At 39.6% G+C, this 14,406-nt stretch overlaps 1 protein-coding gene across 8 annotated transcripts in view; it reads right to left on the bottom strand.

Annotated features, from left to right (window-relative positions):
- CDC14B (cell division cycle 14B) overlaps positions 1-14,406 on the bottom strand; it is a 103,271-nt gene that overhangs the window by 42,964 nt on the left and 45,901 nt on the right. For 6 of the 8 annotated variants that reach the window (XM_087444270.1, XM_087444266.1, XM_087444269.1 and 3 more), the window contains exons 2-4: positions 9,969-10,059; positions 9,340-9,415; positions 6,977-7,069 (exon numbers count right to left, since the gene is read on the bottom strand). In XM_087444270.1, the coding sequence (XP_087300396.1) occupies positions 6,977-7,069; positions 9,340-9,415; positions 9,969-10,059 (260 nt within the window). Of the gene's footprint in view, positions 1-6,976; positions 7,070-9,339; positions 9,416-9,968; positions 10,060-11,366; positions 11,456-14,406 lie in introns of those variants that run through there. The other 2 variants (XM_014795565.2, XM_004440818.3) reach the window with 2 other exon arrangements.

The raw sequence follows: 14,406 nt of genomic DNA, 5'->3' as shown, positions 1-14,406 counted from the left end.
ATCAATACAAGCTGGAAATAGGCTTAAAAATATAACTGCTGAATAAAAAAAGTGAGCAGGAAAAAGACTATATTTAATAAACAATTTTATATGATAAAGTCAGTAAATAAGATAAAATCACTTTCATAGCTCCAGCACAAGTAGTAGTAGAAAAAAATATCCTAAATCACTTTTTAAAATATCAGACGGCCTTGTATTTCAGTGGTTTTAACTTTTCAAATTACTTTCATTTACATATACAGTAGAGGTTGGTATAAGGATTCCCAATGTGGATAAAGGGTAAGTGGACGTCCAGAGCAGCGAACTCCTATTCACTACGGCAGACAGCGGACAGAGGTGAGCGAACTGGCCCTGCGTACACGTGCACACGGATACACGCTATGTGAGGGGAGAAACATTTTTTTAAGACAAAGCAAAAATCTTTGATTTTTTTTAATGAAATCTCCTAATTTTTAAACACTGGCAAAAACAACCAACCAACCAACCATTTATAAATACTTTGTGAGTTACATAAAGCTGGCCGGCTACAACTTGCCAATCTGTGGTGTTCACTGCTCATCCAAAATCACACTGCTTATTATTGATGGAAGAGGGCCTACTGCTCAGGCCTCATTTATAGATAAGAAACCATACTATCTAAAACAAATACTGAAACAAGGATGGGATCCCAAATTCCAGAGAGCTTAACAGATCTGCAAAGATCATAAATGGTTAGAGGGCCATTTCTCTTTACTTTTTCCCAAAGTTAATACCAACCAGCAAGTACCACAGGCAGCTGAAATATCAGTCAGATCACTGGGGTGAAAAGGGAGGTAAAGCCGGGACAATGAGAGGACTGTAGCCAGCTGCCTCCACTTCAGGGTCTTTTCCCAGGGCAGGGGCCAATGTCCCACTGGCAGCCTGTACCGTCCCCTTTCTGCAGCACCTCCTGCCACCTGGTGCCTGGTTGCTATTTCCAGCTGCCTGGTTGCTGTTTGCCCTGCCCTTCACAGAAGCCCAGGAATGGTGTCTGCCCAGGGATGAGTGTTGACAAAGCCTCTGGCCGTCCCACTTGGTTTTGTCCTCTGGTCTCTGTTGCCCGTCTAGACTGCTGTTTGCTGAACTGGAATCTTACCACTGCTTCCAGATCCTCTCCCCTCTGCTCCCCTTGTCTTAAATTCTCATCTGATCTCTTCACCCTGCAGCCAGCTTAACCCAGCATTCTCTGGGTCCAAATAATTAAAGCATTTAAAAAAGTGTACCACAGGTTCAAAAGATCAGCATTAAATAACAGATTAAGTCCCTGAGCTCTTATCATAACTGTTGAAGCAATCTCAAATTCAACTCAATTTAGGATTCTACTCAGAGACCACTGAATTACTATATCCCTAGAATTTAATTAGTATTATAATTTTCAATATAAATGTTCACAAGGTAAGCCATTCTAAAGGCTAGAAAAATTGCTTAAAAATAAAAAATAAGAGTGATAAATTTTGAACAGATCCACACTTAGCCGTACCAAAGTAATCTACTAAACATTAGAGGAATGCAAATTTGAAAGCTATGTACCAACAGTTTGCCTGCATCATTTATTTTACACTCAGAATGCTTTAACCACAGAAAATGTTAGAAACAACGGTTAATTTCTCAGGCTAGCCTTTAAAGGTACATTTAACCTCTGGATGAGCTGAATACTGTATATCTGCAAGAAAATACAAATGCTAGGGCAGTAAGGTATAACCAAAGTCGAAAACCAGTAAGATAGAATGGTAGCTTTCTTGTTTTTTAATATAAAAAGCAGATTTAAGGTATAATAATGGAAGAAAGAACCAGGAAAAAGAGAGAGAAAGACATTTAGTGAATGCTTAATTTGTATCACATACTCAACCTAAATGGAAATTAAAAGCCAGCTCAGTCTGAACCTAAACCTAAACTTCATCCACTACACAATGGCCTCTTCCAAATAACTGTTCTGCAACTAGAAATTAATGCTTGCACCTACTAGTGTAATAACACATCACCTCCATTATAAAGTTTACACATAAAAAATTAAAAAGTAAGAAAAAGATAAAGTGACAATTACTTCTAAAATGGATTATTATATATTGTAATTGTGCTAAAAAACCCTGATCACTAAAATATTAATAAATTTAACAGTTAATGTGATTAATATGCTTCATTTTTAAAAAATCTTGATTTAAAAGCCTAGTTGTAAGTTCAACTATTTCAATTCTTGATTTTAATGGGTGTAGTAACTAAAAAAGATATTTTACCAGGATATGTAAATGCAGCTGCAGGAATGATTACACTCATTTTTTAATCCCATCTAGCAATGATGCACATTTGGTTAGTAAATTTCCAACTTCCCAAATGTTAATCAGATGTTGTTAAAAACTAATGGGAGGGGCCAGCCCCGTGGCTTAGAGGTTAAGTGCGTGCGCTCTGCTGCTGGCGGCCCGGGTTCGGATCCCAGGCATGCACCGACGCACCGCTTCTCCGGCCATGCTGAGGCCGCGTCCCACATACAGCAACTAGAAGGATGTGCAGCTATGACATACAACTATCTACTGGGGCTTTGGGGGAAAAATAAATAAATAAATAAATAAATAAATAAATAAATAAATAAATAAAAGAAAAAAAAAAAAACTAATGGGAAAGTGCTGCAAATTTTAAAAATGTTTAGTAAATGAATTTAAAACCTACCAAACTTTGTTTACATGATTTTAAAGCAGGTTATAAAATTTTGTTTTATAGCTATTAATATATCACTTTACTTTGAAAACTGGTAATTAAAGGGAAATGACTATTCATTCTGTCTTTTCGGTAGGACATTTGGTTTCAGGGTAACCAAAGAGCCCCAAGTGGATGAGGGAAGCTCAACTCCCATAAAAGAAAGCCAGCTAATAAATGAAGGATGAATGCTAATAAATGAAGGATGAACGAAATAATTAGAAAACTGATATACTGAAACCTTAATAAAACGGTTGATTCAGGCAAGTACTATCAATCGCTATTTAAAACACTAGATGAATGGTTGATGGGGAAGTGGACATACAAGTAGTTCCAAAACACCACCACATAGAATACTGCAAGTCATAAGGAGAAAACCATACAGTGAAGGGATTCAATGGTGAGCACCTAAACCAGTGGTCATTTTTAGCATCATTAACGGTAATTTAGGTATTACATGTATTCTGATGTGATTCAACATGTACTACTAACGCACAAGCCTTTACATATAACTTTCAGTTCATAAGAAATACAGAGAATGGAGAAGCAAGTTAAAAGATACCATAAAGAAGAAACCAGAGAAACGCAAAAAGTGAAACATTCTAATAGATAATAGGTCTGGTCTCTTCAATAAAACAGCGTTAGCAAAAGGGGACCGTATGTGGGAGAGATTAAGGGCACAACAACCACATGCAATATATGGTCCTGGATTAGACACTGGTTTGGACATTTTGGATCAACTGGGGAAATATGAATACAATCTGGGCGCAAAGATGATAAAGCCCGTACCAAAATGGAAGAACCGATCACCGAGTGAAAAACGCAGGTGATAAACTGTCCTGGTGAACCTAAAACATATAGTGTATGTCTGCGCGTAGATACACACACATACATGTGCACAGGTCCTGCTTCTATAAATAGAAGAGAACGTTTTTGAAAAAAGGAAAATTTTCTAAATTTCTCAAGGGTGTAAATATGGATTTTGTAAGTGACATCATTTTTTACAACAAAATGACAAAACAAAGTTTCTAACTTTTACTTTTGAAACATTCCCTTAATCATAAATTTGTTTTGAAAAACAAATTTGTTCAAAACAAAACTTACTTTTCCACTTAAAATGTCACCTTTACTTGAAATGACAGGTTAAGTACCACCACTGCAAAATCTGGCTAGGTAACAGCCACTGACTTACCACAGAACAGGGTAGCAAACTTATTTCGTAAAATGATGTGGTTCACTTAAGTTTTCCACACAAGAAAAACTCGCAGTTATCTTTTATGTTCTTCAACTCTTGCACAGTGAGTGGTACAAAGACTTTTAGTTTCACCCATATTTGTTAGCAAAGATTCTACCATTTCAGATAGTTGGTAACCCATTTCCTAGACCACATATAGAACAATACTTGGCTATACACTGAAGACAAATCACTAGTCAAGGCACGCATGGTGCCTGACCAGATGACAAAAGGACAGAATGGGCATGGGCATGTGAATCCCACTGTAGGTATGTGAGTATTTTAAGTATTTGTAAAGCCTAACATCTTCTTTAAGATAAAAAACATAAATAGAAGTTCTCTTAACACCTTACTCTTATGCTCCCCCCACACCTCATGCTAGCTCCTTTTATGTACACAAGGATGAATGGAGCATGATTCCTTTCAGGGGCCCAGAGTTTAGAAAGACAAAGATAAAGTCAGTCCATTTGGAATCCTTCCTAAGAATTCTTCCTCCAGATTTTTTGTTTTTATTTTAACATTATCACACTACCCTCCAAGTCAATCACTATAAAAAGCCTATCTTACCAAAATTCCTCAGCAACTCCAGAAAAGGTTATCAAGGCTGCACATCAGTTTTTAGACAATTTTCACTCATCTCTACAAATCTTTAATCAGAGAATTCAAAACACTTCAATCAAATCAAACCTGCACTAACTTACCTTGATGTATAATCTTTTGAGGTATCCATATTCTATCTTGACATTCCTTTGCTACTATTAATAAATTGCCTTTTCTTAGAAGTTTTTCTCCTTTTCCTCACCTCGCATCATTACAGCTCCACGCTCCTACTTGAGGCAACCAGTCATGGCTGCAAAGACTTCTGCTACAGCCAAGAGCTATAACCCTCCTGCCAAGCTGGCTTCTAACGGAGCAGAGCAACAAACTCAAGCGAAGGTCCAACACCGCTCACCTGCCACTTTCCTAACAATCAAATCAGTGCCGACCTGGGAGCATAAAGTCCTGGAAGGAGTTCTAAATCTAAAATATACTAACTGTAGAAAAATAAACTTTTGCATGCCAAAATACAACCATAAACAAAGTCAAAAGGCCAACACCAACCCGAGAACGAATATGCCAACACATTTTCAATAAACTGCCAAGGGGTTATGGCTTTTTCACTAGCAGTAAAACACAACAGCAACAAGATTTTAAAAGAGGGATTTCTTATATATAAAATTATCAAGTGTTTTGTTTTTAAGACAACTCTTGGTTCCCACCATACCCACAGCCACCCTCTAAGGGTTTCTTCACACGGAAGTCACGGTATCTAGCTCCTCAAGACCCCACCATCTTGGGGACATCTCATCTGACCAGAGACAAGCAACTGACCCAAAAGCAGCCTAGGCAGAGCTGTGTGTGTTCCGCTCAGGAGCATACTCTCTGAGATGGAACTGCTTCAGCCATCCAGATTTTCTCCTGAGCAGTGTAAAGACTTTTACTGTCCCACCAAGGGCCACTTTCTCAGGGTTCCCTGGAGTACTTTATGAGCCCCAAGAATTGTGGCTGCATCCTTTTTTCTGTAAAGCTGTCGTGATTTCACTCTAATCCACGGGGTTCCTCTCCACACTGACTAGCCAAGTAATGAGACCAAATGCCCAGTTAAAACAGCCACCTCTCCATATTCTCCTTTTCTCGAGCCCTCAGATAGGCTCTTTTCCTTTCCTAAGGACTTTTGCCGCTAAGCACAATAAACAACAGGAAAGATGGAAAAAAACAAAAAACAAAAACACCATATCTGGGTAAGCTTAAGAAATGAAATTTTAATAGATATAATCTATAACCTGTGTTTCATACACTCAGAGATGATATTAAACTTAAAGTCATCTCAGAAACATTTCTCTCAACTACTCTTGTGAGCACAAATACGAAAACTAAACCAAAAAAGGCCTCAATCGTTGTCAATGATTAAACAGAGAAAAGGAAATTATTAAATCTTGAGGTGCAATTTCAACTAGTACCACCAACTTTTGGTCTAATCATTGTAAATTCCAGATTATCAAACTATATACCAGAAAATAATTTTAAAAGAGAGGAAAGCATGACAGAAACAAGTAGCAAGGTGGGGGAAGAAAGAACTTATCTAAAGAACTCCAAAAAGAATCCTTTATCTAGGAGAATAACTATTACACCTATGGTGGGCAGGAGAGGAAGAAACATCCATTCCTTCTTTCTCTCCACTGATTAGAGCAGCTAGCTTCCACACCACCAAAAAGATGAAGGACGTTCCTCTGGAGAGCTCTTAGCTTACTCAGGAAAAACTGTGCTAAGGTACTCCTGCAGATGAATGCACTAGGCGCTGGATAAAATTTGACTCTAAAAAAACAAAGTTCTTCCGTGATATTTACAAATAAATGAAATTCATAACTCTGTAAATCCTGGCTATTCCAAAGCATACTTTCCACGACCCAAATTGACACTCCATGTCATATGTGATCCACATAGCATGTTTCCATTTTCCTACAATATGGGCAGGCCATGTCCTCCTGCTAGATGTTCTCATGAGAAGGGAGATGACTTTGGAATCACACCTTAGTTAGGAAATGTATTCAAATCATAAAGCACTCTTACCTCATGTGATGCCCTTTGATGTTTTTCTTAAAAAAAAAAAAAATCAATTACTGGTCCTGACTGCACTTTCACAACTTTATTAAATGGATCATGAGTTAATAAAAACACAGCTTTGAGGGCATTATTTTCTAACCCTAAGTGCCATAATGCATAAAAAGGTTTTCACAGCAGTTGGTTAACGTAGGTTCAGAACAGCAAAACTGAGTAGAAGGTACAGAGATCTCCCATATACCCCTCCTCCTCCCACATATGCACAGCCTGCCCCAGTTGGTCAATTCTTTAAAAGCAAAACATGCTTTTTTGGGAAAGAAATCAAGACATTATCTTAGAAAAAGAAATTACAAAATTCCAACTGCAAATTTAAAGTATCACTGTTGTATGCACTTTCACCAACACATTAGGAAAAAGTAGTTAAATACTTACCATATAACATCCAACAAGGAAAGCAGCATTTGCTTGTTTTCTCTGATCAGAGCCAGTAAAATGAATAATTTTTTTCCTTATCATTGTAATGGACTGCATGAAGATAAACAGCTGTCAGTATTTTCTTTTTAATTTCAAGTTTTCTAAAACTTTATTTTGTGATGAAGATAAATTCCAAATCTCACAATGTATAAACATTCATATTAGCAAGCTCTTTAAACTCTGATACCAAAAATTACCAAGTACCTTCCCCAAAAAAGACATATCCTTGGATTAGAATGAATGTACAATGAAAGAGGGAGGAGATATGAAAAGATACATGCTTAAAGTAGAGACTGCCTCTGAAAGAAGACACAAGAAGCTGGAAAGGGAGGGGGTCCTTTTCCTTCCTTTTCCTACTGCTTGACTTGTTTAAAAAATCTATTCCCAAAACCTTTAAATTAAAAGAGTATATAAAAATGTGCAAAAATAATTCGTTCTGTTAGAAATCAGGATAGTGAAGGGGGTGGGGGTGGGGTGAGGGTGGTGCAGAGATAACTGAGAGCAGAAGTGGGCTGGTGTGGGGCTACTTATGTTCTGTTCTTGATCTGATGATCAAGATGATTACCCACTATATTCAGTTTGTGAAAATTCATTGAGCTGTACACTCAAGATCTGTGCATATTTCTGTACGGACATTATACTTCAATAAAAAGTTAAAAATAAAAGGGTATGGAATTTAAAAACCAAAAGAACACATGATTAGTTAGCACTTCCTCACCTGTACTTCATTCATGTAAGTAGAAATGGATCTGGGTAAGGGTTAAGGGACAAGCTATATTCAGTTCAATAAGCACATGTTCCTTGGCTTCTGTGAGTCAATGCTGAATGTGTACTATTTCCTTTAGTTGTTTACATGGAGCAAGAGATCCAAGTTGGTTTAAAAAAGAAAAAAAGCAAAACAAAACCCAACCAGCCATAGAGCAAGACAAGCACAAGACACTCAATTCAAACTCCCAACACACTGTTAGCATTACTAACTGAATAGCAGTCATGTTTCAACCAGCTTAGATGCTCAACACTCTGCAAGTTGTTCTAGAAAATGATAAAAAGTAAAAAAAAAAAAAAAATTAAAAAGGAACAATACATTCTTCGTTGACCCAAAGGATAAAAATCCATAGACGGCTGAGTACGGGGAAAAAAAGATTCTTTCAAAATTAAAGCAAAGGAACACAAGTGGGGGGAAAGGAAAATATTTTTAGCTTTTTTAGCTTCCTGGCCCTGTGTAACAAAAGATCTGCCACTGGCAACTGGAAAAGGGGGTGGGGGTGGGGAATAAATATATAGGGCCATAAATGCTTATATTCCTATTCAAGAGAGAAATAAAAGCCAGAAAGAAGAGTCTCCATCTCTATGTAATTCTGTAATGAATATACACATAATGCAAAAACAAAAAGCAATGCTACAACTTCCATTTTACAGATCAGTAACTCATCTGACAGGTGCTTCTAACACTTATGATGTGGAATTTAGGCTTGATGCTCAAAGAAAAAAAATATGCCTTACCCCTAAGTTTTTAATACAACTTAATTTTTAATTGAAAATAAATTGTATTTCTTCTGTGTAGCAGTCTGGTAATTAATCAATTGAATAAAGTTGTTTTTAAAAAGTACCTGCCCCCAAATCCAGTATTTTCTACCTGAGAATTTACAGTGACTAATTTGGAATTTCTAGCAGTACATAAACACTTCTTATTGTGTATGACAAATAATTCAAAGTTTTTTAAATAAATGAATGGGGTCCAAGTACAAACTAATAGAAATACACTTTTGTTACTCAGTGACACGGCCTTACAGGTACGCTGCCTGCCCTTGCTTCCTCTGCTCCTTCACAGCATGTGTAAAGCGGTAAGGTGAAGAATCACAGGCAGTACACTGTCATGGTAGGGTGAGGACAGAATGAGAGCAAGTAAGAGGAACCAGTTTTCCTTTATTAGTTGGCTAGCATTCCGTATCAAAGTGAAGGCAGAAAGAACAAGGACCAAAGAGAAGTTTCTCTTGTTAGCTTTCAGTTCTATTAGCTCAGACAGTAAGAGGTTCACTTTATTAACCAAATTCTACTTTGGCTTTTCAAGCATTTGAGCATTACCAATCCAAACCAGAACCAAATGACCCAAACTTAAACCATTCAATCAAAACTCTAGAAAACAAACATGTATACTATGACTTTATAAAACAAAAACCACGCATATGTCCCAAACACCACTGCAGTGAAAAACAGGATATTTCCTTTTTAAACACAGATATGTTTTCCTTAATTTTCCCTCCCCAAGATCAGGCTAACAATGATTACTTAAGTCAAATTTTAAGTGAAAAAGACTTTACCTTTAATTTCTTATTTATCTTGCAACAATATCTGTAAACCATTGCCAGATTGAGGGGTCCAAAATCTGCGTAGAAGCTTTAAAAATGAAAAACAAAAACATATATGTATATTCTAGATGCTCTGAATAAAAATGCTTTTTTGGAGCTACAAGATCAAATTAACACAAGAAAGCATTCACAAATTGTCGTCAGTCATATAACTTAAAGGTATTGCCTTACTAGTGGAAGAAGTATCTTGGTAAACAATGTCTATTAAAAATAGGACAAGTGCTACAGCACCTAAATCTAATGTCAAATAACATATGAAAATACCTCTGAATCAAAAAGCTGTTTTTCCACACATATTTTTCCACTGGCAAAAACACATCTTACTTATTTTAGTACACTAGTTTATATCTCATTGTATTGTAAACTATTAGAATTTTAAATGTAAATTGTTAAAATTTAGAAAGGTTCTTTCATTTTGATTTTTCCCCTAAGGATCTATTTTATTACCAAGTGCTAAAAAAACAAAATCCTGTAATTATCAATCAACAGATGTGTATTTTTCCGAGGCTATCCTGTTTATAAACATACCTTTAGATTCTTAAAAAAAAGTTACCAGTAATCATTTAAAAAGCAATACTTACTTCTCATATTCAAGTTCATTATCTATGCTGAAATAATGTACATTTGATGAACTCTTTGGTCTGCTGTAGAGAATGGCAAAACAAAGGCGATCTGAAATGGAAAAATTGCAATGTTCTTTCCTTCAGGTTATTAAAAAACACTTCATATATCATGATGCAACTCGTTTCAGATGAAGTCAGCTTTTTATTTTTTCCATGCATCTTACAGATGGTAAGGCTTGCCACTGGGTAATTTTAAAATGTTTTGGCTATTTTGGCGGGTAACAGACAAAGCAATTTTTTGTAAAGGAGAAACTGCCTGTAACCTTAAAGTTTCAATAGCGATGCAACTTTTCACATAAAGATACGGCTTGATTTCTGGAGGAACCTCTCATCACAAAACTTTAGTTTCCTTAGACTAAGAAATTTCAGCAAATGGCAGCATGCATTTGATGGCTAACCATCAACCTAGATGACTTTCATTGTGTTTCGCTATGTTTTCAAGACATCCTAGAAGTCTTTTCAATAACTTTTTTTTTTTAAAGAAGAGAAAGAACTCTGTTGAAATTGCTTCAAAATTAACGTATAAGGCAATAGAACGCAAAGAACAAAACAAACCATATGTTTATGCAACTGTTCTTAGGGATCACTATTTTTTTTGATTCGGAATCACTACCTTTGTTGTCATTTTTACACTTAGACAAATTACAAGGAAAGCAATGAGAGGTTTCTGCCTGACGAGTGTGAGATGAACCTGTGTTGCATAAATGCAGTTGGGCTGCCCTGAGGTTCAGCAAGAGTGGAAAAGAGCAGTAATACTCAGAGGCTCCACCCTTCCTCCCCCGCCCCACCCAAAAAAGCTGCCTAAAATCGTTGGCGAAGCAGTCATCTGCAATACCTAGTGGTAGTAGTGCTAGCAGGACACTGACACTGAACGTGCGGCAAAATCAAGTGCAGCCTTTAACATATTAAGAAAGAAGGGACGCCAGCGGGCATCCTTTCCCCAAACGGTAATTTAAACAATTTTTGTCTGCAATTCGACTTACGCAATTGCTGTATTTATTTCCTTGTCAACTCTTCAACTAAAACGTCTCGCAACCACAAACACTCAAAGCGGACGACCTGGCTCACTCCCTTCCAGTCACAGACGACCCTTGATCCCCGTGCACAGGGAGGGGTTTCGCTCGCCGAGGCGGAGAGGCTCTACTCCTGCGCCAGCCAGGGGTGCAGGGACCCTCGTGTCCCTGCAGATACGCCCACAGTGACTCCGCCGGGACCAGGAGTCCCAGGAGGCCACCCACACCCGGGAGACAGCGGCGGCCGGCCCCAGCTTAAAGGACCTCCCGGCCAGCAGTCGGGCCTCCTTGCCGGGGCCCAGCTCTAAAAGCGCTGTCCGGGCCAGGCCGCGCCTGCACTCACCTCGGATCACCTCGGCCACCAGAGAGGTGCCCGCGCCCTCCCGGCTCATGACCGCACAGCATCTGGAGGGCGGGCGGAGCCAGGGGACAACCAGCGCCGACCACACCCCCGTAAGAAGTTGACAACGCCAAGTTTAAAGGGCCGAGCCCACGCGTGACAGCGACGCCCTCGGCCGCCCACCCCACCCCGGAAGTTGACAACTTCTCAAATGGCCCCAAACGGGCGGCGGCGAGGGAGTGCAGCACGGAAACCACCCGGCCGCTCGGGGAGCGGGGGTCTGCGCGCGGCGCCGAAATCCTGCGGACGCGCGGCCCGCTCCAAGAGCCCCGGCCTCGGACAGAACGCGGCCCGCGGCGCCGCAGGGACTTCTCGGCCGACGGGGCGCCGCCCTCGGCCGCCAGGGGGCGCTGCGCCGGGCGGGGAGGCGGGACCGGCGGGCGGGCGGGGAGGCGCCGCCCGCGGCCGGCAGAGCGTCCAGCCTGAGACCGCGCCGGCGGGGCTGCGTCCGCTGGGGCCAGCCCGCCGAGTGCCGGGGAGCTGGGAGAGGGCGGCTCATTTAAAATGGACGCCTTCAAAACTGTTCCAGATTTAAGGTAAGCCTAAAACTGAGGCCGTTCATTCCTTTAAAGGCCTTCGATTTCTCCTCAGAAAACTGTTAGGATGGTGGAAAAACAAACATCCTGCCACAATACTAAGCAACCGTTTAAAGTATTTCCTAAACCTATGTTCCTATGTTAGACTCAAGTGAAAAAAATTTAAGATACAGTATGGTCCCAATTTTGTTATATATAATGGTGCTGGGATTGTAGGCGATTTTCATTCCCTTCTGTATTTTTCCAAGTTTCCTACAGCAAAGTGTTACTTTAATAATCTGTGGGAAAAAAAAATTACGACTCTCTCATAGACCGGAGAACCAATACAGTAACAACTCTCCCCAGGAACTACACTTTATTTATAATCTCAATACAATATACACATTCTATATCACGATATACAGTTTTGCTTCAGAAGTAAACCTGCATACTTCCTAACTTTATTCTAAAATTCCAGACGGATAAAATAAACCATGAATTCTTTTTTATAACCTCCAAAGAGGAAGGCCTTTCTAAATGAAACAAAATCTAAAAGCCAAGAATCGACCGCTCAATTGATACACATCTTTTAAAGGGTCTTCATGGCAACAGACATATAAAGTCGAGAGATAAACAGGAGAAGTATTTTAAATTCATCTCAAGAAGATGCCCAACTTCAATTTTATGTTATTGCAAAATAACAAACATGCAAATTTAAACTATAAGGTACAATCTTTCCTTCAGATTGGCAAAAATCAAAGGAGTTTGATGAGGCGCTGTGTTGGTGACGTTGTGGGGACACTCTCTCACGTTCCCTGTGGGTGGGAATATAAACTGGGACAACCTCCATGAAGGGCAAAAGAGCAATTTGGCAGAAATTTTCAAGACTGAAATTGAAAACTAGCAAGATTGCCAGGATAGGCTGCCAAGTCCTACTATTTGTATGTGTCCGTTTAAAGCATATATATACATGTATATGACTGTATAGGAAATCTTGCATAGCAAATCTCTGGAAGGATATACAAGTAACTGGTAGTAGTAGATGCCTTTTTAGGGGAAAACTGGGTGTCTGGAAGTAGGGAAGGGTAAGAGAGATTTATGCCTTTTTATAACTTTTGAATTTTGTACCATATTTTACCTATTCAAAATTATGAAACTTTTCAAAAGTGAACTTGCAGGCTAATAACGTTTTTCCAAAGCTGACTCTTCAAGATATGAAGCGTACAGTCAGCACAGTATAAGGCAACCTGGAAAATGTCCTTTGCAAACATTTAAACAAAGTAAGTGGTTAATAACCTATGTTGGTTTCTACCATCTCTTGAAATCTAATTTCTTTTTTTGTGTGTGTGAGGAAGATCAGCCCTGAGCTAACATCCATGCCAATCCTCCTCTTTTTGCTGAGGAAGACTGGCCCTGAGCTAACATCTATTGCCAATCCTCCTCCTTTTTTTCCCCTTTTTCTCCCCAAAGCCCCAGTAGATAGTTGTATGTCATAGCTGCACATCCTTCTAGTTGTTGTATGTGGGACACGGCCTCAGCATGGCCGGACAAGCTGTGTGTCGGTGCGCACCCGGGATCGGAACCCGGGCGGCCAGCGGCGGAGCACGGGCACTTAACTGCTAAGCCACAGGGCCCGCCTCGAAATCTAGTTTCTTTTATTTATTTATTTATTTTTTTGTGAGGAAGATCAGCCCTGAGCTAACATCTGTGCTAATCCTCCTCTTTTTGCTGAGGAAGACCGGCTCTGAGCTAACATCTATTGCCAGTCCTCCTCCTTTTTTTTTCCCCCAAAGCCCCAGTAGATAGTTGTATGTCATAGCTGCACATCCTTCTAGTTGCTGTATGTGGGACGCGGCCTCAGCATGGTCGGTGAAGCAGTGTGTCGGTGCCCAGTAGATAGTTGTATGTCATAGCTGCACATCCTTCTAGTTGCTGTATGTGGGATGCGGCCTCAGCATGGTCGGCGAAGCAGTGTGTTGGTGCGCGCCCGGGATCCGAACCCGGGCCGCCAGTAGCGGAGCACACACACTTAACCGCTAAGCCACGGGGCCGGCCCTCTAATTTCTTTTAACAAACCCAAATAAAACTGGAAGTAGCTAGACAGAAGTGGGGAGAGGTTTTCGCTCCAAGTCCAAACTTGAAATTCAATTTCCTAGGGAATATTTTATATATTATGGGGGGAAGGGGTAGATCACTGATTTTTGATGTCCAATTATCTCTGCACAATATATTCTCAACATTCTGTTGTTACAAAGCATTGCTATAAACTATTACAGAAGCTAGAGTGCTGGGATGAGAGCTATTTATTAGAAACCTGGAGCTAGAAATGGGGTTCTTTACAACATTTTGCTTAAAGGTTCATAAGTAAACATATAATCCTATTGTAAACCCACGTATCCTCCCTTTAATGTGTTTGTTGTCAAAAACAGAAAACTGAAGTATTGAGATAATAAACCTTCTTGCCTATA

This window comes from Ceratotherium simum, chromosome 20, assembly GCF_057802395.1.
Source record: "Ceratotherium simum simum isolate JZ-2026a chromosome 20, ASM5780239v1, whole genome shotgun sequence".
NCBI classification, from domain to species: Eukaryota; Metazoa; Chordata; class Mammalia; order Perissodactyla; family Rhinocerotidae; genus Ceratotherium; species Ceratotherium simum.
The sequence above is the reverse complement of the archived record's forward strand: the minus strand, read 5'-3'. Positions and strand labels throughout refer to the sequence as shown.